The sequence below is a fragment of the Cnephaeus nilssonii genome (genome assembly GCF_951640355.1).
Source record: "Cnephaeus nilssonii genome assembly, chromosome: 10".
Taxonomy (NCBI): Eukaryota; Metazoa; Chordata; class Mammalia; order Chiroptera; family Vespertilionidae; genus Cnephaeus; species Cnephaeus nilssonii.
The window spans coordinates 35,847,185-35,873,977 of NC_137081.1; the positions used below are offsets into that span (position 1 = coordinate 35,847,185).

General features: G+C 56.2%; 3 protein-coding genes across 3 annotated transcripts in view; 2 read left to right on the forward strand and 1 right to left on the reverse strand.

The window, feature by feature from the left end:
• Positions 1-10,109, reverse strand: part of ANKMY1 (ankyrin repeat and MYND domain containing 1) — a gene marked incomplete at its 3' end in the record, with an annotated part of 45,292 nt that extends 35,183 nt beyond the window's left edge. Inside the window, exons 1-4 of the mRNA XM_079783138.1 lie at positions 10,032-10,109; positions 6,628-6,748; positions 3,996-4,185; positions 1,883-2,026 (exon numbers count right to left, since the gene is read on the reverse strand). Of these exons, the coding sequence (XP_079639264.1) occupies positions 1,883-2,026; positions 3,996-4,185; positions 6,628-6,731 (438 nt within the window). The 5' untranslated portion in view covers positions 6,732-6,748; positions 10,032-10,109. The remainder of the gene's footprint in view (positions 1-1,882; positions 2,027-3,995; positions 4,186-6,627; positions 6,749-10,031) is intronic.
• Positions 10,110-10,325: 216 nt separating this feature from the next.
• Positions 10,326-11,814, forward strand: DUSP28 (dual specificity phosphatase 28; the record flags this gene model as incomplete). Its single annotated transcript, XM_079783054.1, has 2 exons — positions 10,326-10,733; positions 10,895-11,814. 2 exons carry the CDS (start codon positions 10,326-10,328, stop codon positions 11,012-11,014), a joined length of 528 nt encoding a protein of 175 aa, XP_079639180.1. The 3' UTR covers positions 11,015-11,814.
• A 5,125-nt stretch (positions 11,815-16,939) lies between these two features.
• On the forward strand, positions 16,940-26,405 carry RNPEPL1 (arginyl aminopeptidase like 1). The gene is made up of 11 exons (XM_079782190.1): positions 16,940-17,611; positions 20,327-20,467; positions 21,012-21,163; positions 21,645-21,761; positions 21,942-22,177; positions 22,449-22,562; positions 22,933-23,045; positions 23,137-23,245; positions 24,166-24,396; positions 24,470-24,612; positions 25,125-26,405. The coding sequence occupies exons 1-11, from the start codon at positions 17,078-17,080 to the stop codon at positions 25,410-25,412; spliced, it is 2,178 nt and encodes a 725-aa protein (XP_079638316.1). The 5' UTR covers positions 16,940-17,077; the 3' UTR covers positions 25,413-26,405.
• Positions 26,406-26,793: the final 388 nt, after the last annotated feature.

Consider the following 26,793-nt stretch of genomic DNA (forward strand, 5'->3'; position numbering starts at 1 on the left):
TCCTTAGTAGGTATCTGCTTTCTCAGGGTCCACACTGTTTACTTTTTTTCATTCTTATTTTTTGTTAATCCTCACCTAAGGATATTTTTTTCCATTGCTTTTGCAGAGAAGGGAGGGTGGGAGGGAGGGAAAGAGGGAGAAACATTGATGTGACACATCAATTGGTTGCATCCTGTACACGCCCTGACTGGGGGCAGGGAGTGAACCTGCAACCGAGGTATGTGCCCTTGACTGGGAATTGAACCCTACACCCTTTGGTGCGCAGGTTGATGCTCTAACCACTGAGGTACCAGGGCCACAGTGTTTATTTTTGAGCAAAGAATCTTCAAGGAAAACATTCTAAAGGTCACCAGCAAACATGGCAAGATCCATGAGCAGGCCATGACCGCAGCACTCTCTGGAGGCCATGTTCATGCTGCCATCCATCCCTCAAAACTGCAAGAAATGAGGGATTGTGTGCTGCCCTGAGGAGAGGGGGCAGGAATATGTATGCATATTTGCTCAAACTTTGTAGGTGCAAAGATAAAACATCAGCAATGACAAGGGAGGGTTTAGGATGTTAGAGAAAAGGATGGAAGCATACTACTCTGGGTCAGTGGTCAGCAAACTCATTAGTCAACAGAGCGGCAAACCGCAGCTTGCGAGCCGCATGTGGCTCGCAAGCCGCATTTTGCTGACCACTGTTTGCTAGATTTGACTAGGAAAATATCAGTTTTGTGCATAATTACAAAACTAAATTAAAGCAAGATTTAACAATTCTTAAACCATGAAAGCAAAATAGCACAAGTGAATGTGGCTCTGTATCCAGTGGTGGATTAGCCCCAGAAAGGAATCCTTCCATGGGATTTGACCCCATATCCCTGGTGGGACAGGCTGGGGGACAAAAGGAAGGCCAAGGAATCTTGAACTGTCTTCAGAAACCATGATGGTGGTAGTGACGCTATGTTGTTATCCTGAAACCATTACACATATTTTATGAGACAAAGCAAATGAGAAATTTTGTTAATAGTTAGAAACTGAGATTGTTAGGACTAAGAGAAATGTAGGCAGACACAGCAGCAGAGCTGTGAGTGAAAGCCCCACCCTCTTACACTGCAGCTGGAAATATTAGGAGAAACGGGTGATGTCTTTTCTCATCAAGAAATATATTTCTGCCCTAGCCAGTTTGCTAAGTGGTTAGAGCACCAACCCTGAGACTGAAGGGCCGCAGGTTCGATTCCAGTCAAGGGCACATACCTTGGTTGCAGGCTCAATCTCCAGCCCCAGTTGGGGCATGTGCGGGAGGCAACCAATCCATGTCGTTTCTCTCTCTGTCTTTCCCCCTCCCTTCCACTCTAAAATTCAGTGGGGAAAAAATAGCCTTGAGTGAGGATTAACAAAGAAAAGGAAAAAAAAAGAAATGTACTTCTAGATCTACTACTGAAAAGGCCTAAAAATAACAATCACCCAAGAAGGCAGTAATGAGCACCCAGACTGTGGTTCCTAAACACTGTGTCCCACTAAAGGGACCACGCTCCCCAGACAAACAGTTAATTCTGGTCCAGGATGGGAAATGCATGAAGGATCTTGGAACTACTTGTCACTGCAGAAAGCGAGAAAACGACCCAAACCTGCAGGAACTGTGTCAAAATCTCAAAAGCTAAACCATAGAGGCGCTCCCTGACCAAAGGTGGGACAATCTGGGTATCAAATAGCGTAATAACAGCAAGGGATTGAAATATATCAACTATGTTAAAATCCATGAGCTTATGAAGATACTCAAAAAATTAACCATCATTGCCACCTGAAGGGTGTTAAGAAATGGATTTACGGTGACCCTGCTTCTCACCTGCACATGCGGCGGCCCCGCCCCTCACCCACACTCGGGGCCCCGTCCCCTCACCTGGAAGAGCCTTGCCTTCATGTACATAGTGCCGTAGCCTTCTCGGTAGCTGAGGTAAAACGTGCCAGTGAAACTGGAGCCATCTGGCCACATGTAGGTGCCGAAGCCATGGCGGTGGTCCCGGTAAAACTGCCCGTGGTAGGACTGTGGACAAAGAGCTCTGTGACAGGCATGTCTGAGAAGCTGCCCCTCACCACCCAGACCCTTACAGGACCCCTCCCAGCTGAGCCACCATGTCTGGCCAGCATGAATGGGGACCATTGGGGTTATAAACTCTTGGGGTGCCTGGCCACAGGGTCCCCTTCAAGTTTGGTGGCCATCATGACAGAGCTTGGTCACCCAAATCATGCACAGGGGGTGCCAGGCAGTCAGTCCCCCCAATGGCCACGCTCCCTCCTGCCTGGCTCAGGTGAGGGAGTGGAGGAGGTGTCAGAACTGCCCAGACATCCTGAGTCAGGAAGGGAGAGGCCATGATGGGGTCAGTGCCCACCCTGGGTGTAGGCAGAACCTGTCTCCCCTCAGGAGCTCTTGCCTGGGCTCAGCTCTCATCTTGTCTGGCCCTGGGGGGAGGGGTGTGTGCTCTGGCTAAGACATGGATGTGGCTTTGATTTAAAACTCCTCCATGGATGGGGGCCTCTGTCTATGTTAGGGGTGGGACTATCAGAGCCTTCCCTCCAATGGGACCCCAGAAGAAACAGAGAATGTGATGTCCAATCACCAGACTCAACTCTCATGTGTGTCAGACGGTTGCCTTCTGCAGCAGAGGCGGGCTGGACAGCACTCAGTGGACTGTCCGTGCTCTGCACAAAGGGGATGCACTGTTGCCTACTTCCTGTCCCTTTCCTTTCCTCTGGCAATTGAGATGGCTCCCCATTCATTTGTCAATGGACTGACCCTACCTCCATCCCCCACACATGTGGAATGCCTGGCCAGCCAGAGCACTCCAGTCCTGGCCTTGATTTGGGTTTGGCCACAGGACCCACAGCCCACAGGGTCCTGCTGGGTTTTTTTCTTCTCTTCTAGGAGTTCATGATGCCACCCCTGTGGGCCTGCCAGATGGTGAAGGATCAGTCTTGCCCCCTCCACCCTATAAAAATGGGGAGAGAAAGGGCCTGGTGGGTCATCAGAACCCTGGACCCAGCCACGCAGAGGACTACGGGACCCCTGTGATGGACTTCCAGTCACAAGAGCCAACAAGGCCCTTTTCGGTTCAACCAGGTCTAATTGGGGTCTGCTGGTTACTCCTCCTGAGTCTGGCAGGGCCAGACACTGATGAGCAGAGAGGCCCTCGGCTGGGGACCGCCTGCCTTCCACCAACATTCCATGTGTACGATGACGTGGGGAGTATCAGAGTCCATTCAACTGAAAAGTAAAAACCTACGCTGCACACTGTTGGTGTAGGACTGTGGGGCATTTACTAGTAACCATCAGCATGAGAGGATTCTGGCCACGCCCAGCACTGGGCCAATGTCCCCGTGCTTCCATCCACCCCTCATCGGGCCCCTGCACAGACCTAGGGCCTCATCTGATGAGCAGAGCGGACGTGCTCGTTCCTGTTCTTTCAATACAGTTAACGTGTTCAAGGCAACTGCTGGAGAGTGGCATACTCTCTGCCTTCTGGCTCACAAGCCTCCACGGCTGTACAAGCGTCTGCTTGGTGGACCCAGAGGTCCCTGCCAGGCCCCTGCTGTGCTCTCCCTTCACGGGGAGAACCTGACATTGGGAGGACAGGTTGATGTACCCAAACCGCCCACCACTGTGACAGGGCAGTCTGACCCCTGCACACCACAATGTCAGTTAAAAGAGAAATCAGCTGAGAACTAAAAAACAAATTTGAACAGGAGTCAGTGCTCGAGTCATGAATGTCCTGGTGACCCCCACTCATGGGCTCAGGTCCCTGCCTGCCTGCCACTGTCCTGGTCACAGGAGGTCTGGAGGCTCCTCCAAACTTGGGGCACGTTCCAGGCATCTCTTGGGTAGGAAAAATGTTAGCCTGGCATCCCTCCTGTGGCTGGACCATGAGTTCACATCACACCCCTCTCAGAAGAAGAGAGATGGGCCCTGGTGGCTGAGCCCTGGGCCAGGAGGGAAGGAAGCATTGGAAGCCAGTTACCTCACCCGTAGGCCACGAGAATTCTCCATACCCCAACTTCATGTCCAGCCCGAAATGTCCTCGGTAGACGCAGCCATCCTGCCACTCCTGCACACCTTGGACCAGCTGGATGTAGGTCTCCTTCAGGTCCTGCTCCCTAAGGGGGGGCTGGGACTCCTCCTCCTCCTCCTCTGGGACCTCTGGCATGTTCCTGGTGGCATGAAGGGCAGCAAGAGGGAAGAACCGAACTGCCAGAGGTCTTCAGAGTGACTGTGTGCCGAGAACCGCACTCTACCACACCGCACCTCCCAACAACCCCAGGGCAAAGGCTGTTGGTATCCTCATTCCCCAGAAAGGGGAACTGAGGCAGAGAGAGTATAGTGATTGCCCAGGAAGTGGAAAGTACTGTGAGGCTGTCTAACAAGGGTAATGGCGTGCAGCATCCACCCAGAGCTGGGCAGACACTGGTGGACCAATGGAACAGGCTAAGAAGCAAGGAGAGGGAGCTTCGGGTCAAGGGATGATCCAAAAGCAAGTTGAGGGGCAGCAATGGACCCCTCAGAGGAAGGGCGGATGCAGGGGTGAATGGACACTTGACAGGGGCAGAGAATGTGTGCCAGGGCGGGCTTGCCTCTTTCCTGTTCTTGCTATCTAAAAGTACAATCCTGACTCAAAGGTGGACCCAGCCTCACCCAGCGCACACACACACACCCTCTCTGCCCCCCGCCCCCCTCTAAAGGCCTGTCTGGAGGATGCTGCATCGGGGTGTCTGTCTAGACCTGTGCTGTTGTCAGGCTGCACACAGTGTAGGAACACTCAGACTCCGAGCCCCCTCACCAGATGGCCCTCAAATGCCAGCCATGAGCCACAGAGGCCTAAAGCCTGCCCAACAAGGAGGGACCAGGCTGCTACAAACAAAGATTTCTATTCCATATTGTTATATGCCTGTAGGAAGAAGCCAAGAAGGATAGACACCAACATGCGACAATGATGAAGTCTGGGGCTCAGATATGCTTTGCTGTTGTTCTTTTGCTTACCTGTGTTTATGGACTGAATTGTGCCCCCACCCCCTAAAATGTGTTGGAGTCCTACCCTTTCAGAACCTCACAATGTGACTTTATTTGGACCCTATTCCAATGTGACCATTGTCCTTATAAAAGAAAGAAGCTGGGACACAGAGGATTGCAGCGAGGTGACGTGTAGACAGAGAGAAGACAGCCATCTACATGCCTCGGGGAGAGGCCTGCCACAGACTCTTCCCACACCCCAAAAGAGAACCACCCTGCCCACGCCTCTTGGACTTCACACCTGAGAACAATCAATTGTTGTTTAAGCCACTTGCCTGTGGTTCTTTGTTAGAGCCCTGACAAATTAACATACCAGTATTTCTCATTTTCTACATGGCACAGATATTACTTGTTAATAAAAAAATTAGTATTAATGAGGAGGAAAGATAACTGACAGTAAGAATAAGAGAAATAAAAATTTTCAAAAATGTCCCTAAAATAATAAATGAAAATGATTTTGAGGTTAAATAAGAAAATCATACTGTGCAACCAATCAGCTGTAAGGCTCGCTTTGGGGTCATTGGAAATGATCAGCTGGCAAAGTAGACGAGTTTGACCACTTGGCTCTGTCACCAGATAGTTCCTTACTTCCTCCTGTCAGTCTGCTCCAGCGGCTATAACAAACTCACAGATGGGCAGCTTACACAACAGACGTTTATTACTCCCAGTTCTGGAAGCTGGAGACTCAAGGTCAGGGTGCCTGAAGACTCGGTTCTGTGTCCTCACATGCTGGAGAGTGGAAGCTGGTAGTCTCCTCTTCTTGTAAGGACAGTAATGCCACCATGGGGCCCCACCCTCCGGATCTCACCTAATCCTAATTACCACAAGTATCTCCCAAAAGTCCCCTTTCCTAATATTATCACATTGTGGGTTAGGACTTTTACATAGGCTTTTCAGGGGTGGGGGACACAATTCAGTCCATAAAAGAGACAAACAGCCCTAGCCGGCTTAGCTCAGTGGATACAGTGTCAGCCTTCGGACTGAAGGGTCCCAGGTTCGATTATGACCAAGGGCACATGCCTGGGTTGTGGGCTTGATCCCCAACAGGGGACATGCGGGAGGCGTCCGATCAATGATTCTCATCATTGATGTTTCTATCTCTCTCTCCTTCTCCCTTCCTCTCTGAAATCAATAAATATATTTTTTTTAAAAGAGAGAGAGACAAACAGAGTGGGGTTAGAGGGTGGATTTCTCCTCGATCTGAGAGAAGCACCTGGCCCAAAGTAGGCCTACCAAGTGTCAGCTCTCACATCAACACCCTGTGAAGAAGCTATGTCAACCCAGGACTGGGACCCCCATGGTGTAAAGCAAATGCCCTAAGACTGTGAGGTGACAGGCAAGCCCAGAGTGGGCAGGCTAAGATGGAAGGTGCAAAGATCAGGCTCTAGGGCCCAGTCGCCCATTATGGTAACTTTCCTCAGTGGCTGTTGATACAACATTGGGGTTTTTCTATTTCTCCAGAGACTAGATTTTTGAGGGATAATATAACTTTTAGCGATTTCTTAACACCCGCCCCAAGGCCGGATCCCAGCTAAGTCTGGTCCTCAGCGTCAGCCGCAGACCTCCCTTCCCGAGGTTCCCCACACCTTTTGGTGAAGAGGATGGAGCTCTCCAAGGTCCCTGGATCCTCAAAGGGAGTAGGCTCGCTGCCTCTCCTCTCCTCCTGGTCTGAGGAATAACCACCATCCATGTCTCTCGTCTATGAACCTGGAAGCAAAGCCGGAGACCCACGGTAGCTCTCAGGGCTTCTGGTAAGCGCCCACTGACCGCCCACAGCCCCAGTGGCCTCAGAGGAACCGCCGCTTCCCCTAACCCGACCAGGTCCAAAGGCCTCTGCTGCCATCCATCCTGTTAGAACCTCCAGGAAATCTTCGCCAGCGCTCCGAGGGTCTCCTGTCCCTTCCGTGGGGTGAAAACCACAGGAAGGGCCGGTGGGGCCACCCTCCCACGACCACAAGTTAGAGCCATGTGGCGAGGTCAGTCCGGCGCCAGCTGAGTGCCCTCGATCACCCCGGGGTGCTCAGGAGCCAGCCGCAGGTGCATGGCCCCACCCAACCCCTAACTCACAGCCTAACACGCAAGTCGGGTCTCAAATTTCCTCTCTGCTCCTCCTCGGGAGCGTGGGACCATGCGCAGCCCCCACCACTGCCTCGGTGGAGCTCGGAGACACACACACACACACACACACACACACACACACACACTTGGCTCACCACGACTCGCTGCTTCCCCGCTGAGACCCCGACCGCGCCCCTGCCGCGGGGTCGCACCAGCCTCGGAGAGCTCACAGCGACCACAACAGGTCAGCCAGCAGCGCAGATCCGCTGGCCAGTCTCCACTGGGCACAGTGCTGGAGCCCGAGAGCGTCGGGTTTCCCTGGAGACGACCCCACTCCCCGCCCACGTGCCCGCTACAGCTCTTGGCCTGGCCAATCCCGCGCCGGCCTCTCCCGGACACGCCCCCGGGCGTTCAGGGTGGGGGCAAGGTGTGGCCCTCTGTGACTTCACAGAAATCCCAGGCCGGGTGTACCTGCCCCCCTGCCCTCTGTCCCCACCCGGTGGGCACACACCCTCCCCACGCGCCCCCGCACCTCCGCAAGTGCTCCTGGCCTTCTGTCCTGGCCTTCTGTCTGAGTCCCCCGCGAGAGAGCAGGGAGCCGGCAGTGGGTCTCCACCCGACACTGACCTCGACGTCCAACACAGGACGCTGGGTCAGCCTCTGGCCTAGGGCATACCCCGGGAGATGGAGCGAAATGCTCCCGAGGCCCCACGAAGAGGGCCCGGAGGAAACTGCAGCACAGCTGAGGGATAAATTAACTTGTCTACCATCGCGGTAAAGCCAGCACTTGATCAAGCTCTGCCTGACTCTGAAGCGGGGCTTCCTTTCCTCCAGGAAATGTTTGTGGGAGGCACAGAGGGGGAGCTCAAGGTCTGGTGGTCACTGGGAGAGAAGGATTAGCTGTTGGGACTGACAAGTCAGAAGTCTCCAAAACACCTCTTTTTGGACCACATTTTAGTATTTAGAATTGTTTGGCCAATCTCACCAAATTGTCAGATTTGCCACAAATAGGTGTGTGTGGTTTTTTTAATTACTGCCTAGTCTTTTGTATTGGGCGGTGTATTAGTTTCCTAAAACTGCTGTAACAAAGCATTACAAACTGGGTGGCTTCTTAAACCAACATAAGTTATTCCTTCCTCAGTGTTTGGCCGGCCTTGGAACAGAAAACCCACTTCATCCTCCAACAATAAAGGGTGATTTGCTAGCTCAGGAAACCAAACAGCCCCCAATAGGAAGGTCTTCAGGTTTGGTTTAGTTCAGTGGCCCAACAATGTCAAGGATCTGGTTTCTCCCAGCGTGGCTTTCACCCAAGGCTGCCTTCCCCTGTGGTGTTAAGGATAAAATGGAGATCTCCATGCTCCTCTCCTCCTTGGTTCATGAGAGCCCAAGCCCTTTGATGAAGCAATAATGGGGTAACAGCTTTACTGATTGGCTAGAGGTAACCAGGACCCACTTCCAGAACTGGGGGACAGAAAATCTATTTGGTTGGCTCCCATGAACTTGGGAAAATGAGAATTTCATTGCTTCTCCATCCCAAGAAAGCCCATCTGTCCTTAGGGCAGAAGTAGAAAATGGATTCTGGGGAGGGCTTATGTGGGAGATGTCCGGACCTGCAGCCAATGAAGACGTGGCTGCAAAGTGGTATCTGAGTCTTTAGCTCAGAAAGGAGCTGGCCCAGGTTGTAACAAAAGAACTGACGGTTACCAGTGCTTGGAGGCTGTAGCTGAACTGAGAGAATCAAGATCACCCAGAGATTATACACAGGTTCATTTTGTCAGATTTATCCAGTACTAGGTGTGGGAGAGGAGGTCGGTACTGGAGAATATTCTCTGGTAGAATGGATTGCATATCTTAGGCAAACAATGGAGATGAATCAGAAAATTGTACTGTCATTAGAATAAAATTGCAATTGCAATTAAATAAATATATGCAAGGCTGCAGTCAGTTACTTTTCACTGAAACCATTTCCTGAAAGGAACCAGTCAGCAGAAAAAATCTATTGAAGAGGTATTCTTTTTATTTTTTTAATATATTTCTATTGATTTCAGAGAAGGGAGAGGGAAAGAAACAGCAATGATGAGAGAGAATCAGTGATGGGCCACTTCCTACACTGCCCACACTGGGGATCAAGCCTGCAACCTGGGCATATGCTCTGACTGGGAATCCAACTGTGATGACTTCCTGGTTCATAGATCGACGCTCAACCACTGAGCCAGCTTGCTGGGCTTGAAGAGGTGTTCTTAATGAATCTTACTGAAGAGGCAACTGTGTGGACATTAAATATTAGCTTTTTGAAGTTAACAGGGATGTCTCAAAAGTTAATAACTTAGAAAAATAACAAAAATACTGGTTTATTTTAAAAAAATGAAAAGTTAATGGTAAATAGCTTTATATAAGCTATGTTTTACAATAAAAGGGAAATAGTCCTAACCAGTTTGGCTCAGTGGATAGTGTTGGCCTGCAGACTGAAGGGTCCTGGGTTTGATTCTGGTCAAGGGCACATGCCCAGGTTGTGGGCTCCATCCCCAGTGGGGGCCGTGCAGGAGGCAGCCGACCAATGATTCGCTCATCATTGATGTTTCTATCTCTCTCTTCCTCCCTGAAATCAATAAAAATATATTTTAAAAAATAAATAAAAGGGAAATAAAATGCAGACATTACAAAGGGCAACTTATTAGGAAGCAGGTAACAGACGGAATAAGCATAAAGCTATACTAAAGGGCACCTCAGCCCGCAATACAGTTATAGGAAGTAGTTATTAAGAATACATGGTAAAAAGAAAAATACAGGAAACCAGGCGATTTACCAGGACGACGATATTGAGGACACTGGTCAGGTGCGGGTGAGGATCTGTGACAGGGCCCCCCTGCTCCTCCTTATGACAGCCACATAAAGATGAGATGCCCCCTCCCCGAGCCCCGCTGTAGCCCACCTGGCCAGCCCGCATGGTCACGCTCCGGTGCGGCTGAAGCTCTCGGGTCGCAGGGACCTTCATCCAGTTCTAGAAAACCCGCCTCTCGTCTGCTGGTAAGCTCCGCCCGCACGTAGCATCCGTAGCCAATCAGAGGAGGCGCTCCGCAGGGCCTGACTAATGAGGAGGTGGCCAGGGGCTTGTGGGCGGGACCCGCTCGTGCACAGCCGAGATGCTGACCGCCCCGGGCGGCCCTCGGATACCTTTAGGACCCAGGCCAGCCTCCAGACTTCCCAAAATAGACCCCCGGGCCAGATGCCTGAGCGCGTCATGGACTCCGGACGAACAGAACGCCTCGGGGACGCCCCGGCCACACAGCCGCCATTCGCGCACGTGGCCCCCTCGCTCTTTCTCGGGAACGCACGCACTGCAGCCGCGTCGGAACTGCTGGCGTGCGCGGGCGTCACCCTGTGCGTTAACGTCTCGCGCCAGCAGCCCGGGCCGCGCGCGCCCGGCGTGGCCGAGCTGCGCGTGCCCGTGTTCGACGACCCAGCCGAGGACCTGCTGGCACACCTGGAGCCCACCTGCGCCGCCATGGAGGCCGCAGTGCGCGCCGGCGGCGCCTGCCTCGTCTACTGCAAGAATGGCCGCAGCCGCTCGGCCGCCGTCTGCACCGCTTACCTCATGCGGCACCGTGGCCTTAGCCTGGCGCAGGCCTTCCAGGTAGGGCGGTCCTTCAGGTGGGGTAGGGCGGAGCCGCGGGTGGGAGCCTTCTCAGAGGGGCGGGGCTCCGGGCAGGGGCGGGGCACTCCCCTGGTGGTGGGCAGTTGAGGACTCTATAGCGAGTGCTGTGCGGGGTTTAATCTAATCCCCTTCCTTTGCAGACCGTGAAGAGCGCCCGCCCCGTGGCCGAGCCCAACCCTGGCTTCTGGTCTCAGCTCCAGAAGTACGAGGAGGGCCTGCAGTCCAGGTCCTGCCTGACCCCGGAGCCCTCCACTCAGTGAGCCCTGATTGGTCAATCCAACCGCCAAGCCAGATTGGGAGTTTCCTGGGATAGTGCAATCCAAGCTTGTCAAACTCAGGGCTATGGGTGCATGCAGCCCACAACTAGTATTTTTGCAGCCCAGCCAATGTAACAGTATGTAAGAAACATTTTAATAAGTATTTCATAACTTAATTTTTACAATATCCTGTTGTACATAATCCTATACAATAAAAGGCTAATAAGGAATGACAGGTCGCTATGATGTGCACTGACCACCAGGGGGCAGACGCTCAACACAGGCTCACGGCTGGCAAGGTGGGGGCCTCTCCTGCTTCCACAGTAGTGCTAAGGATGTCTGACTGATGGCTTAGGCCCACGTGGGCCTAAATCCCCCGAGGGCTCCTGGACTGTGAGAGGGCGCAGGCAGGCTGAGGGGTCCCCCCTCTCCCATGCATGAATTTCATGCACCGGGCCTCTAGTCATTAATAACAAACTACAACGTTCACTAATGACTGATTACTATAACTATGTTGCATTCATTTCCCTTATGCACTTTATGCACAGGCGCACCATTTCTCTCCACTAATACTAGCAGGGAATATTTTAGCAGCCGATTGCCACGTCATTAATCTTGGACTGACTCGTTTGGTATGCGCAACAGGAAATATTTTGCTTTCGGAGAATAAGAAAAAGTTTATTTGCATTACGCTTATTTGTGCAGTTATTCAGTGTCTGGTAAGTTAATGTTCAAGAAAAATATTAATTTTTATTAAAATGTTCCATCATTTTATGTTAATGATTACTCATTTATTTCAGCCCTTTGCATTCAGCATGTCTCTATCAAAATAAAGCTATGTTTCTATGAAAATTGAAGCTTTTGTTTTTTTACGGCCCATGTAAACTTAAGCCTTGTTTATTTGGCCCGTATTAGCCTTTGAGTTTGACATGCTTGGTGTAATCCATTCACAATCCCCGTTTGTTAGACTGTCAGTAAGATCAAAACTACTTGAACTTTAGGCAGAAAGACATTATAGGGAAATCAAGGCCGGGAACCAAGGTCAGGAGATGGGGAAGTTCAGGGGTCACAGAGACCTGCCACCCTGATGTTGGCCGCCAGCCACTGTGACTTGGACAACTCTGGAGGACACCTGGGGCTGCTGGCAAACTCATGTCTGCAACGTGCTCAAACCATAGTGGCTTTTCCCCAGGCTCACACTGATCCCGTCTCTCATCTCAGAACCCAACACTGGATTGGGCCAGCGAGGGCCCATGGTCTCCAGACTTGTAGTTGCCATGACATGCAGGCCAGGGTGCAAGGCTGTGACAAACTACCCAGCACACCCACCTCTTACCATACCTCCCAGTTTCAGCAATAGCATTGAGCACTAGTCTGACCTCCTGCAGCCACCTTCACACCAACAATGCACTGGCCACATGCACATCCGAGTCTGTGCATTCCTCTTCTGGTTAACATGCACCTCATATGGACAATCTGTGGCCTAAAGATATTAGGAAATTTATCACCAGCAATACTTCTTAAATAAGATAGTAGGGGAAAGAAAAGGAAAAATTGGGTAATACGTGTTGTCAAGTGATAATCGGTGCCAATTCAATGCCAACAGGAACCCCAATTTGGGGTGTGGTGCAGAAACTATTCAAAACAGCTCAATTGCAACACAGTATAGTTGTTTTAAAACAGCAGGGCAGTTGGCAGCCCTGGCACCAGGCCCTTCTCTAGCTAGACAACTGTGCTCTGCTTGGCTCTGCTCCACTTCACTCCTCAATGTTCTGCTCTGCTCTGCTCCATGCTGGTTTGTTTTGCACTGTGCTGGGCTGCTCTGCTGTTCTCCAGCAAGACACCTTCATTGTTTCAGCTCAGCAAGGAAAACAGTCTTCAGTCATAGGTGGAAAGGGAAAGTGTACTCAGCCAAAGGACAGCTGGGCTTATATGGACAGAAGGCCATGCCCCTGGTCCCTGAGTAGTCTGACCTCCTACAATGAGAACCCCAAATTCTCACAATTTGATTGGTCCAAAGGACACTTTCCTAATTGCTCAGAATGGAGCTGCTCTGATTAGTTGATGGGATATAGCTGGACAACTCTGATTGAATTGGGAAAGCCTCAGTCCTATTGGTTGAAATAGGATTCCAGGAATCTATAATAATAAAAGCGTAATATGTAAATCAACTGAACGGCCGAACAGGGGAATGACCGTCCGGACGACCTTCTGGACGAAGCCAAGGCTTCGAGGGCCAAGGCAGCTGGGGCTGCGAAGGAGTACTCTTGCACGAATTTCATGCATAAGGCTCAGATAGCGGGAACACAGTGGAGGCAGGCAGTTCAATGCAGGCCTCTCCCTGAAGTGCAGTTTGCATGAGAGGCCACTGTGCAGAAATGACTGCTAGGCTCTTTTTCTTAAAATCTGAGCCCAGTTAGTCACCAGGAACCCTTCTTAGTAGATGTCTTCTTTCTCAGGTTTATAATGTGAATTTCAGATACTATAATTCCTGGTTAATATGTAGAAATATATACATAAGGTAATGAATAAAATAACTGTAGTTGGTGTAATATCCCTTTCCCACTACTCCGTTTGTATCCCCTCCACCTTCAGCTAACTCCTCGCTGGTGGTGGTCTTTCCTGGTGGGATGACAAGGGTTCATCCTGCAGGGGCCCCAAGTGGTCCTGCCTGCATTTTCATGCTATGGCCTCTGTTTCCTTTCCCACACAATCTGGAAATCCCACACAAGCTCCATCATGCCCCTCGGATCCCCACTGAGCAACAGCAAACCCCCACTGCCCCTGAAAGTCATGATCAGTCACTCCACTCAGCAGAGCACCCCTGATTCGCATGATGCCTCTGTTTGAGGCAAACATCCAGGGGAACAGGGTCTGCCTTGGGTGTAAGCATCCTACCTGGAAATGAAGACCTCTGACTCAGCAGAGCCCAAAGTTGTGGGAACAGGAAGCTCACACTTAGTGAGGCATGAGTGGTTGTGAAAGGGGCCTCCCTCTCCCCAACACTTTTGCTCCTGAACTGTGACAGGAACAATGCCATCCATTGGTCCCTGACTCAGATCATACACCACCACATCCAGCCCCACTCAGTAGCCCCCATCGCTGAGAGCCGCAGCCTCAGTCATAACCTGACTCCTATAACCTTAACAGAAGACTTGCCAGCTCTCATTTACTCTCCCCAAACTCCTCATAGCTCATCACCATTTCATCAACCCCATGGGGGTCTACTGCCATCTTCTCCTTTTGGCAAGTGCCCTAGTGGCTCCATCTGCAACTTTGGGAGTTGAGCAATTTGTCCAGCTTGAAGGTCAGGAGCAAGGACCTGAGACCAGGTTGTTACCCTGTGTGATGCAGCTGAACCCTGCCCCTGGCACTTTTGATAGTGTATCACCCTAACCTGATGACCTGGCTCTTGGTGACAAGGGTGCAATGGTGACAGAGTTCAGGCCTGGTTGTACAGGACATCTGTGGGTCACATCAGCTTTTTATCCCATCAACTCTGTTCTGAGAATCATCCAATGTGGCTCCCACCAGGGACCCAGTTATCCCTAAGACCTCTGTCCAAGGGACAACACAGCCCCTCCTGAATGCCACTTCTCCTGATAGCCCTTCCCTCCACATCTACCTCCTCGTAGGGGAGGCCAGGGACCCACTCTCCTCCCTGACCCTGCCACTTGAATGGGAGTGCACGGATCACATACATTAAGGGAGGGCTAGGGGGTAGGTGGAGTGTGGGCTGCTTCAGTCCACCCCCACCAGCCTGATTTGATCACCAAAAGGCTGGAGTATGAAAATTCCTGTGAGAGAAACCCCAGCCTCTGGCATTCCAGACTTCCACATTCCTCTCCCCTGGTTAGGTCAGGAAGGGTGAGGGAACTGCAGCCACCGCAGACCTTCATCAGCTGGACAAGGACAGGGTAGAGACAACTACTGTGAGCTTCACAATTCATAAGGTGCCTTGATAGCCAGGCATTACTTAAAAATAGGTCTATTTGCTCCAAGACTGGTTTGTGTTGCCCCCTTATATAAATGTGGGGTGAAAGGGACCCCACCCCAGCGGCAAAGGAGGTAACAGCTCCTCTGGACCAGCAAGACTGCCACCACTCCACCCCCTCCTATGTACAGAACTGGCCACTGGGAGATGCCCAGGGCCCTCCAGGAGAGAAGGGATAACACCCAGCCGCCACCCCTAAGTCCAGGGAACCAGGAGGGCAAGAAGTCCCTGATGTTCACTTACCCTAAAGGCTCAGGTGACTTATATACCTGCCTGAGGGTAATTGGGGCAGGTTAGTGCAGGTTCCCATGTGCAATCCTATTGATCTAGCCCCAGCCTCACTGGCCTGGGTGTGGAGCTCAGAGAAGCTGGTCAACTGGAGTGCCCCCTAAAACACTGCCCTCATACCATGGGACCACTGCCACCTAGGTGGGTGTTGGACCACTGAAGACAGCAAGGACTGATCAACCCCAGTCCTCTCCCTATTGAGTCTTTGGCTCAGGACCGACCCCCTTCTCCAGGTAACTGCAGGAACACTGGGCTCCCAGTGAGTTTGGTGGGCAGCCCCCAGAGAGAGGCTGTCACCCCAAGATAAGATGGCACATGCCTCAATGCACGTGCTCTGTATCAGTGAACACACATCTTCCCTTTCAGCTGTCGTTCCCACCCCTGGGGGAGGAGGGCAGGCAGGATGGCATGGTTACCAGTGGGAACACTGAGTCCAGAAGGATTCAACACTACTCAGAGATGACACTGAAGTCAAGTACAGTGTCTTAGTCTAGCCTCACACCTTGCCACATGGCAACTGAGCAGGGAAAAGAGGTGTGCAGGGTTCTTGGATGTTCTCCAAGCCAAAAAGCCCCCCCGCCCCAAGGCCCAGAGTTCTTATGCGACGCTGACAGCAACATCTTGGTGGTCCCTCTCATTCCATGGCTTCGAGGTACATGTGACGCCCTCTCATTGGGCGTCCTGCCTAGTCTGCAGCTGTCCCCTCTGGGCCCAGGACTGGGCAGGTGGGGTGGGAGCAGGCAGGCCAGTTCTGGTTACTGCCCCAGCACTCACCCCCTAAACAATCTGGCCTACAGGGCTCTGCAGGCTGTTAGGGAGCACTGTCCAACAGAACTTTCTTCCATGATGGAATACCCTCTCTGTCCATTGTGGTTGCCACTAGCCACATACTGCACTCCAAACACAGGGAGACCTGGCAACAGCTGGCGCAACTGAGGAGCTGCACCTTCATAGCTAGTGGCCACCTGAACTGGCAGTACAGTTTTAAGGCCCCTGAGCTTCGCCTCACCCTGCATGGCCCAGAATAGGGCCACTGGTCTCACCAGTTAGTTGGGGGAATTTAAGAATCACTCCCTCTGCCCCCAATAGAATAACATTGAGTTCCAGACGCTGCACTTCTCGGCCTCACGGAGGCAGCCCTGCTCCAGGTGTCTCAGCAGCCACAGCCCCGGGAACCTGGCCCGCAGCGTCCCTGCGAGAGTGCGCCTCCTGTGGTCTCCTGGACGTGGAAGCCCACAGGGCGGGGAGGCCACTTCGCCTCCTGTCACACCCTGGCCCCAGTGCACTCCGGTCCTCCGAGCACAATGCCCCTGGGCCCCAGCTCCGGCTCACTACCCCATCCCAACCCCGTGCACTGCGCCAGGCCATCTGCGCACAGAGCCCCACTCCCCGTCCGGCCCAGAGCACAGCTCCTCAGCTCCGCGCACAGCACCGAGCTCCCAGTACCCCCGGGCCACCTGTGCTCAGCGCAAAGCACCCAGGACACCCGTGAATAGCGCCTCCCTCTCGCCGTTCCCCCCACTACATACACAGAGCGCCCGGCCACCGGGTACCCCGCTCACAGCGTCCCCGGCTACCGGGTCCCCCGCGCACAGCGCCCCCGGCGGCGGCCAAGCGGAGCCAGAGCGGGGCGGCGCACGGCGCGGGGCCGGGCCGGGCGGCTCCCGGCGCGACTTCCTGTTGTGCCTGCGCCCGGCTGCCGCCGCTGCTGCCGCCCGGCACCCTTCGCCGGCTCCCCGCGGCCCGGCGCGGAGCCGCCCATGGATTTCACTTAGGGTGGCGGCATGGCGGCGCAGTGCTGCTGCCGCAAGGCGCCCGGCGCCGAGGCCGCACCCGCCCGCCCGCCGCCGGAGCCGCCGCCCGCCCTGGACGTGGCCTCGGCCTCCAGCGCGCAGCTCTTCCGCCTCCGCCACCTGCAGCTGGGCCTGGAGCTGCGGCCCGAGGCGCGCGAGCTGGCCGGATGCCTGGTGCTCGAGCTGTGCGCGCTGCGGCCCGCGCCCCGCGCGCTCGTGCTCGACACGCACCCGGCCCTGCGCCTGCACTCGGCCGCCTTCCGCCGCGCCCCCAACGCCGCCACCGCCGCCGAGCCGCCCTGCGCCTTTGCTTTCGCCACCCCCGGACCCGGGTCCGCGCCCCCGCCCCCGCTGCCCGCCTTCCCCGAGGGGCCCGGAGCTGAGCCCTCCTGTTGCCCGCTGGCCTTCAGGGTGGACCCGTTCACCGACTATGGTTCCTCGCTCACCGTCACGCTGCCGCCTGAGCTGGAGGCGCACCAGCCCTTCCAGGTCATCCTCCGCTACACCTCGACCGACGCCCCTGCTGTGAGTCCCGGCCGGGTGGGCCCGGGGCGGTGGGCTGGTCGTGGGGTCGTCTCCAGGCAGCCTCTCCCCCCTCTGCCAGGTTACAGGACGTGAGGCTGGGGCACCTGCAGGGAGGCAGGAACAGACTGGCCCAAGAGGGGCACTGGCCTCTCATCTGGCACTCCCCAACCTGGTCTTGGAATCCTGTACAGGTGCCCTCACTGATTCCCAGCTGGTGCCTGGAGAGTCCTTAGGAGGTTTGGACAGAGTGAGAGTCCAAGTGCTGGCCCAGTAACAGCATGCCACCAAGGGAGGCCTCTCCTTTCATTTGTGTAGGGACAGGCCCTGCCTAGAGACAGGGCAGCATTTGCCAAGCCATGAATCTGCTGGAGCCTAGCACTGAGGGGCGGACCAGGGGGGTCAGATGTGGAAGGGCCTCCGAGTGACCTGGGCCATCTGAGGACTTGTGGACACCAGGTCTGTTTTCTGGAGGTGGCATGAGGGGCAGACCTGGTGGAGCAGGGGGCTGAGGGCCAGGTTGGCTCTAATGCTTTGGGCCTCCTGGCAGGATGCTGTGGTGGAGTGGCCCTATGTCCCCAGCAGACACATGTAAGCTCTGCAGGACTTGGGCACAGAGCTCCCACTGCCCCAGAGGCTCTGCCAGAAAAGCTAGATGGCCCTGGGCTCCCATGTGGACAGCACACATGTGACACCACCCCCCTCCACACACACACACACACACACACACACACACACACACACACAACATGCACACAGCTCTGGAAGGCCCCAGGATGTTCCGTCTGTTATTGCCCCTGGCATGCAAAGGGACAGGATGATGAACAGGTGGTGTTCAGGCATTAGGCCAGTACCCACCAAGGTGACATCTGGACAGAAAGGTCTTGGACCAGACACATAACTTTGGGCTTCCTGCATGATTCCCAGGAGCACTTAGTAGGCCCTGCCACCTCCCCTCCTTCCCTGAGCTCTCTCGGGTGTGCTGGCCACCGGTGGGCTAGGATGGCCCCTGCTGCCTGCTGGGGTAGTCTGGGGCTCAGACAGATATGCCCCCCAGCACAGCAGTGAGAGCTAGAGGGATGTGCTCCTCTCTGACCTTGTTATGTGAACTTGGAGCCCGTGTGCCTGGTTCACCCAAGACCGTGGCCAGCTGAGTAGTGGAATCAGGGCCCTCAACAGCCCAGTGGGGATGGAGCCAGGCCAGCAAGGGTGGCTGTTGTCCCTGGGCTTTCTATGGCTTGCTGTGGGGCCCTTGGGTGAGCGCTCAGATAGGAGGGGCAGCATGGTCCCCACAGTCTGTGCACCTCTGGGGCTGTGGGCTGGAGCACAAGGGACCTGGCCCATGAACTGGTCTACTTGTGGAGGACAGAGTTTTGGTGTCTGTCCTCAATTCCCGTCATCATGTGTGAATGCCTCAGGGCTCAGAGCCTGAATCCCTAAGCCTGTCCTTATGCCAAGTTAAGATGCAGCTCCCTGGGAGGCAGTTTGGGGTGCTGCAGACTCTGGGGCCCATGCTCCTTGTACCCCATTCCTGAACCCCACCCACCCACCAGCAAGAGTGACTCTTCCTGTCCTGTGGTGTCTGGAGCCCTTGGGCCTGCTCCTTCTCCAGCCCATCAGCACCTACATCTCTGCTCCCTGGCCCTGTGCACCCTAGGAGTTTGTGGCCCTCTCTGGGACGGGGTCCTGCCTGCCTGGGTGTCTGCCCCAGCCCCCGACTTCTAGGGAGGACTCTGGAACCCATTGGTCTCTGAGGCTGAGGAGTGAGCAGTGCCCACTGGGCTGAGAGGTGGATGTGGGCAGTGGGGACAGGAGGTCTGAGCTGGGTAGAGCCCGAGGAGGGCTACAGGGGAGGGGTCCAGAGAGGCTGTGGTGGTAGGGTTGAAGGGAGTTTGGGGGACTAATGGAGCCTGTCTCCAGGGTGGACAGAGGGCTGCCTGCAGTATGTTCCACTGGAAGGCACTCCTTAATGCAAATTCCTGGGTCCCAGCCGGGAATCTTCTGGGGCGGGGCCCAGGAGTCTGCATGTTTTAACAGGCTCTCAAGACAGGGCTCCGTAACCAATGGGGCAGCCATGGGGATCAGCAGGTTACTGCTGCGGGCTCTCTGTGGTGAAGGGACAGAGACACAGCTAAAGGGAGATTTGAAGAACATTGGCAGGGGTCTGCAGGGAAGACAGCCTCTCCCAGGCTGCTGTGGGATCTGTCCATAGTGCTCCAGGCACGGGCCCCATCGGCCCTCCCCATGGCCACTTCTGTCCCGCCTGTCCTCTCTGAGTGCCTGGCCTCAGCTTACTGCCCACTGTCCCCTGGTCTGGAGCTTATCTTCCTGTGGGGGTTCCCTCCTGGCGAGGCTGATCCCATTCCCAGGGGCGACCCCAAGCTTGTGGTGCTTGCTCGTGTGGGAAGCATCAGGAAGCTGTTTCTATGTGCTGACTCCCTTTCCGGGCGGAGACCAGATTTGTTGCCAGCCAGCCTGTGAGAACTTGGACTCAGGTGTTCTGACTGTGCCTTGGTTTCCCTTTGGAGGCTGGAACGAGGGGCACAGGCTGGCTTCTGGATGCATGTCTCCCTACCTGGTAATGACTGGAGTGGCTGTTGGCCCCCTGTGTCCTTCCTCCAGAGGCCCTGGGCCTAGAAGCCTGAGCAGGACAGCAGGTTTGGGCCCACTGTGGTGGGGAGGGCATCTACTGATGCCCTGCCTGCCGCCTGTCTGCAGATCTGGTGGCTGGACCCCGAGCTGACCTACGGCAGTGCCAAGCCCTTCGTCTTCACCCAAGGCCACTCTGTCTGCAACCGTTCCTTCTTCCCCTGCTTTGACACACCCGCTGTCAAGTGTACCTACTCAGCTGTAGTCAAGGTCAACACCTACCCACCTGGCCTCTCACTCCACCCAGGCCCAGCGGGATCATCTTCCTAGAAGGACCCCATCCTCCTCACTGGGGGGTGGGGGGAGGGTTGCTCTGCAGGGAGAGGGCTATTTGATGATTGGGGTCCTGGTCCTGGAATGAGCAAAGAACCCTGAGAAGGAGTCTCAGATGGAGTTGCAGGTCCCACGGAAGGGGACAGGGCTCCTGGGCCTGCGGGTGGCAGCCCCTACCCAGGGGGGCAAGAGGTTTGCAGACAAGGAGCTTAGCATGGGGGCTCTCTGATGGGGTGATGGACTCCCTGACAGGTGTGGGGCTCTCTGACCCAGTTTGTGGGTACCCTGACAGAGGGCATGGAGTTCCTCATAAGTACACTGGGCTCCCTAACCTCAGTTGCCGTGTGCCCTGTTGAGGGAATGTGGGATTCCTACATGAATATGGGTTTTTCCGACCTGGGTTGTAGGATTTTCTATTGGGGACTTGGGGTGCCTGATCTGAGTTGTAGGTGCCCTGATGAGTGGGGCCTCCCATGTGCAGGCCCCCTCGGGGGTGCAGGTGTTGATGAGCGCCACAAAGAGCACCTACGTGGAGGAGGAGGGCGTCTACCACTTCCACATGGAGCACCCTGTTCCCGCCTACCTCGTGGCCCTGGTGGCCGGGGACCTGCAGCCGGCAGACATTGGGCCCAGGTAGAGTCTTTGAGTCTTGCTTCCTGCAGCAGCTGCTGCTGCTACCTGGGTCCCTGGCCTCGGGGAGGTCCCACCACAGGCTGCGTGTGCGGCCTGCGTCAGACCCCACACTGTGGAGACCAGCCCTGCCTCGTTGCCATGGCCTGGGGCCATTCCTGCCAGGCTCCTCTCACCCCACATAACCCCAGACCTGGCAGCCTGGCCCCTGACCACCGGGCATCCTTCTCAAGCCACGCAGGTTCCTTCTACTTAGAGATAAAAGGAACCAAGCAGCCCCTCCATGTTTGGCTTGGCCCCTACCACAAGAGGGCCTGCTAGTGGCTTTCCAGTGAGGCAAGGGGCGAGGGTGGGTAGGAGTAGGCTGGCCTTCAGTCAGGCTGGACAAGGCATGGGTGGTACTTGAGCCCAAAAGCAGAGGGAGGGGCTGGTGAGGTGAGCAGGGCAGAGTGAGCCTCAGCCCATGCTCTCCCTGCTGTGATAGGAGCCGTGTGTGGGCCGAACCGTGCCTCCTGTCCATGGCCACCAGCAAGCTGTCAGGCGTGGTGGAGCAGTGGCTGAGTGCGGCCGAGCGGCTGTATGGGCCGTATATGTGGGGCAGGTATGTCCTGGAGCACCTGGGAGCCCTGGCAGGCCACAAGAGGGGTCAGAGGGCAAATCCACATCCTACCCAGGAACAACTGGGGGGCCCCTTGTCTGGCCTTCTGGGAAGGAAGTGATACTCACCCCCCAGGTCCCCAACCCTCTCACGGTCACTGGCTTACTCTCCCTCCCGGGGCAGGTACGACATCGTCTTCCTTCCCCCCTCCTTCCCCATCGTGGCCATGGAGAACCCCTGCCTCACCTTTGTCATCTCCTCCATCCTGGAGTGTGACGAGTTCCTGGTCATCGATGTCATCCACGAGGTGGCCCACAGCTGGTTTGGCAATGCCGTTACCAATGCCACCTGGGAAGAGATGTGGCTGAGCGAAGGCCTGGCCACCTATGCCCAGCGCCGCATCACCACCGAGACCTATGGTACTGCCTGCGGCCAGCCCAGGGGCAGGGGACGGGAGGTGAGGGCTCTGCTCTGGACTCGCACTGGCTGGCACCACCAGGGCTGTCCCAGGCACTGCAGAGGGGCTGACAGCCAGCCCAGCCTCCAGGGTGCAGGCCCCTGCTGTGGTGTGTCCAGGGAGGTGGCCTTGGGTCAGCTCCACAAGGCTCAGGGCAGGGAAGGCCTCACACCTGCTCTGTGCTCAGGCCTGCCCCCTCTCCTCCCGCCTCCCCTGCCTCTGTGACCTTCCAGGTGCTGCTTTCACCTGTCTGGAGACGGCCTTCCGCCTGGATGCCCTGCACAGGCAGATGAAGCTCCTCGGAGAGGACAGCCCAGTCAGCAAGCTGCAAGTCAAGCTGGAGCCAGGTACCCACTCCCTCCAGGCCCTACTCCAGGCTCTGCAGATGTCACCCCCCAGCCTTCTCTCCCGCCCTATGCCCTATGCTTGCTCTATTCCCACCATGGCTGAGTCCCTGCAAATGCCAAGCCAGGTGACCCAGCCCCAAGAACGCCTCCCGAGGCTCCCTCAGCCTATCGCCGCCTCTCATGGGCTCTGAGCACTTGTCACTGTGGTGGGTGGGCCCTCTTCCTACTAAGGTGGGCCCTCCACCTACCAAGGCATCTGACTCATGTGGAACAGTGGCCCTTGGCCCTTCTTGCTCCACTCACCTGACCGCCCTTGCCTGTTCCCCAGAACATAGAAGGGGGGCATGACCTAGCACCAGTGTTGTTTCAGGGGTGAACCCCAGCCACCTCATGAACCTGTTCACCTACGAGAAGGGCTACTGCTTTGTCTACTACCTGTCCCAGCTTTGTGGGGACCCCCAGCGCTTTGACGACTTCCTTCGAGTGAGTAACCCCATCCTGGACAGGTCCTGTCCCTCCTGCCCCTGTCCCCGCCCAGTCCCCAGGCCTGCTGAGCTCTGTCCCACCCTCACAGGCCTACGTGGAGAAGTACAAGTTTACCAGTGTGGTGGCCCAGGATCTTCTGGACTCCTTTCTGAGCTTCTTCCCGGAGCTGAAGGAGCAGAGTGTAGACTGCCGGGCAGGTGAGGCCAGCCCACTAGGGGAATGCTGGTGTGAGGGGGGTTGGGGACCTCACCTGCACAGGATGCCACTTCTGCCTGGAGAAAGTCCCACAGGTTCATCCATCCTTCCTTCAGACACCCTCCCTGGACAGTGTGAGCCTCAGGCTGGAGGCCATGGAAACAGAGAGGAGGGTGTGCTTCCCAGCCTGGTGGAGCCCAGGGGGCTTCCAGGAAGAGGTGGCACTTGGGCCAAACCGACCTATTTAGGCAGTCTCAGAAGGGGGGCATGAAAACAGTGTGTGCAAAGGGCCTGGGGCAGGGTTGGCAGGGTGGAGGGAGGTTTGCCTCAGAACTCACTGAAGCCCACTGGCCTGCTTGACATCCATGAGGGTATCCCTCGGGGTATGAGAGCTTAGAGATTAAAGGAGGGGTCTGAGGTATAGGAGAGGCCAAGATTTGCTGGAGGGCAGTGAGGTGTGTGGATGGGCATTCTGGGTGGGGTGAACCTGTTTTGGAAGGTTTGTTAAGTGTACCAAGGGTTTTTAGAGGTGAGGGTGGGCAGAGCCTGCCCCCACAGCTGCCAGTACCAGGGCTTTAAAGCAGGAATGTCGCTTTATCAGCATGGTACACAGACCACTACCCCTCAGTGCTAAGGTTGGGTTTTAAGTGCCCCATTGTCTTGTACCCAGGACTGGAGTCCCTTACTCATCAACTGGAGCCTTCTGGTCTCCCTGTGCCCCCTTGACAGAAGCCAATCTGGTGGTTTGAAGTGGCAGGTGCTAGCGCTGACCCCAGCCTCCCCACACTGTCCCTGCCTTGGGGGCTTCTGGGCCCTGGAATAATCATGCTTAGGGATACCCCCATGGTCTGGGGACTCCTGGGCAGGCCTTGGATGGCCCCTCCCAGCCCAGGGGGGACCCCAGGATCACACCTCCCTGCAGGGCTGGAGTTTGAGCGCTGGCTCAATGCCACGGGGCCGCCGCTGGCCGAGCCTGACCTGTCTCAGGGATCCAGCCTAACCCGGCCCGTGGAGGCCCTCTTCCGGCTATGGACCGCGGAGCCCCTGGAGCAGGCGGCTGCCTCAGCCAGCGCCATCGACATCTCCAAGTGGAGGACCTTCCAGACGGCACTCTTCCTGGACAGGCTGCTGGATGGGTCCCCGCTGCCCCAGGGTGGGTCCTGGAGCTGCTGGGGTGGCTGGGGAGGGGTGTGTCTGCCAACCTTGACCTGCCCTTGGCCCCGCAGAGGTGGTGATGAGCCTGTCCAAGTGCTACTCCTCCCTGCTGGACTCCATGAACGCTGAGATCCGCATCCGCTGGCTGCAGATCGTAGTCCGAAACGACTACTACCCTGACCTCCACCGGGTCCGGCGCTTCCTGGAGAGCCAGGTGTGGTCACCTGCATGGGGCCCTGCCTCTCCCACCCCCACCACCTCACCCGACCCTCCGGTCTGGCTGCTCAGGCTGGGCATCCCAGAGAACGGGGTGTGGAAGACTTGGCATCTGGGGTGGCAGTGGGGTGGGTACCACATGGGAAGAGTCCAGACCCCTTCTCTCCCCCCCCCCCCCCCCAGTCCTTGGGAGGCCGTGTCTGGAGGGGACAAGCTGGGAGCAGTCTGGAGGTCTAGGCCCACTTGGTCCTGGCCTATGGGCATTTGGGCTCCTAGCCTAGGCACCAGGGGCATCTGAGCTTCTCAGAGCCCTAACGGTTCCAGGCCTACAGGGGCCTCTCTGCCCTGTCCCATCAGTGCCCCTGGCCCAAGCTCCCTCTGCCGAAGGCCTGTAGTGGGGGTGAGAGGCTAACAGGGGCCTCCCTTTGGCACTGAGAGTCTGGGCCCAGGGCAGGTGGGCTGGCAGAGGGGCAGGAGAGCAGCCAGTGTGACCCATGTCCCCCCGCCCAGATGTCCCGCATGTACACCATCCCGCTGTATGAGGACCTCTGCACTGGTGCCCTCAAGTCCTTTGCGCTGGAAGTCTTCTACCAGACACAGGGCCGGCTGCACCCCAACCTGCGCAGGACCATCCAGCAGATACTGACCCAGGGCCTGGGCCCCAGCGCAGAGCCCGGTGCAGAGCAGGGTGGTACTGGAGCAGAAGCCGAGGGGGACGTGGACACGCCTGCCCTGCTGCTCGGGGACGAGGCCCCCAGCAGCGCCATCGCTCTCAGGGACGTCAACGTGTCTGCCTAGCCCAGACCTCCCAGACACCACAATTGTGCCTTCTGTGGCCCAGGCCTGCCATGACTGCACATCGGCTCTGGCCACGAGCTCTGCCTGGGCCCACACATGCCCCTCCTGTGGCTTCTCCCAGGGACTTCCTCATGGCCAGCCGAGGCCCGTGGACATGGCCCCCCAGCTCTCTTGCACTGCCGGCCCCAGAGCAGCCAGCACACGCCACGTCCTTCTGTCTCAACACTGACTGCTGGGCTCTGCCCCTGGGGTGACGGCCCCACCATCCCATAGCGACCACCACACTGTGCCTTATGTCTGCTGGGAGGCCTGAGCTGCGCTGTCCCCACAGCATGCCTCCCGCAGAGCCCTGCACCCCGAACCTGGGGTAAGCAGCCTCGGTTGGCCCCTGGCAGAGGGTCGAGGATGCAGACACGCCCTCAGTGTGAGGGCAGGGGACACCGAGGAGAGAATGGACATCCCTGGGGACGGGCCCCTGGAAGGCCTTAGCCCCTCAGGGAACATGGGGTCCCGGGCCCCAGGGGATGAGGGACAGGATGTCTATCTTGGGGCTACTGGGCTAGTGCAGCTGTGCCCGAAGGGAAGGTAGCAGGTGGTGCTGGTGCTCTTTTTAGGCCCACCATGCTGGGAGAGGCCTGGGGACCCCAAGCTCAGAGCTGGGCCACCCAGAAGACTGCTGTGACAGGGTCACCGTGATATCCCATTAAACCTCCACTCTGAAAATGACCTCCCAGCTTGTGCATCCCAACCTTTGTCCTTTGCATGTGCCTGAGTGCTCTGGGGTGAGGTCAGGAGCTGGTCGAAGCCCATCCTCAGACACACAGGCCCCTAGCCAGAGGCAGGAGGATGCTGAATAGGGCTGAGGGGCTTCTGCACCAGCCACTCCTGGCCATCTGACTGCCCGGCAGCCTCTGGGCTCTAAGGACCAGCCTTCCCAGCTCCTAGGCCAGGCCTCTGGGGCCCCCCATCGGACCCTCAGACACCAAAGCAAAGGTAGGCTACTTATCACCACCTTTTGGGCCTTTCTCAGCAGTGGTTCCCCACCCCAAAGGAGTAAAAGGAAGAGCGGAGTGGTGGGGTGTTTCATCTCAGAGGAGCGAGACAGGCTGGGGCAGGGTTGTGGCAGCCACTAGAGTAGGTCCTGAAGAGGCTGTGGTACAGAGGGGGCTTAGAAGAGGGACTAAGGTTGGGGACTCCCACTCAGGCCATCATGAAAAGAACGGCTGAGCTGTGGGCTGTGCCATGATGCAGCCACTGAGTTTACAGCGTGGCGACTGGGCTCGGCCAACAGAGCAGCTATGCTGTCTGGTTACGGGTCTCATGCCAGGATTACATGCTCTGGTCCAAAGTGACATGTTAGCCAGACCCAGGCCCAGAGCTC

What these genes read in the sequence shown, in the direction of transcription:
- RNPEPL1 (XM_079782190.1), top strand. Translation starts at nt 17,078, where the DNA reads ATGGCGGCGCAGTGCTGCTGCCGCAAGGCGCCCGGCGCCGAGGCCGCA. An exon ending in CCTCGACCGACGCCCCTGCT is followed by an intron (nt 17,612 to 20,326) that starts GTGAGTCCCGGC and finishes GCCTGTCTGCAG; the next exon opens with ATCTGGTGGCTGGACCCCGA. An exon ending in CCTACTCAGCTGTAGTCAAG is followed by an intron (nt 20,468 to 21,011) that starts GTCAACACCTAC and finishes TCCCATGTGCAG; the next exon opens with GCCCCCTCGGGGGTGCAGGT.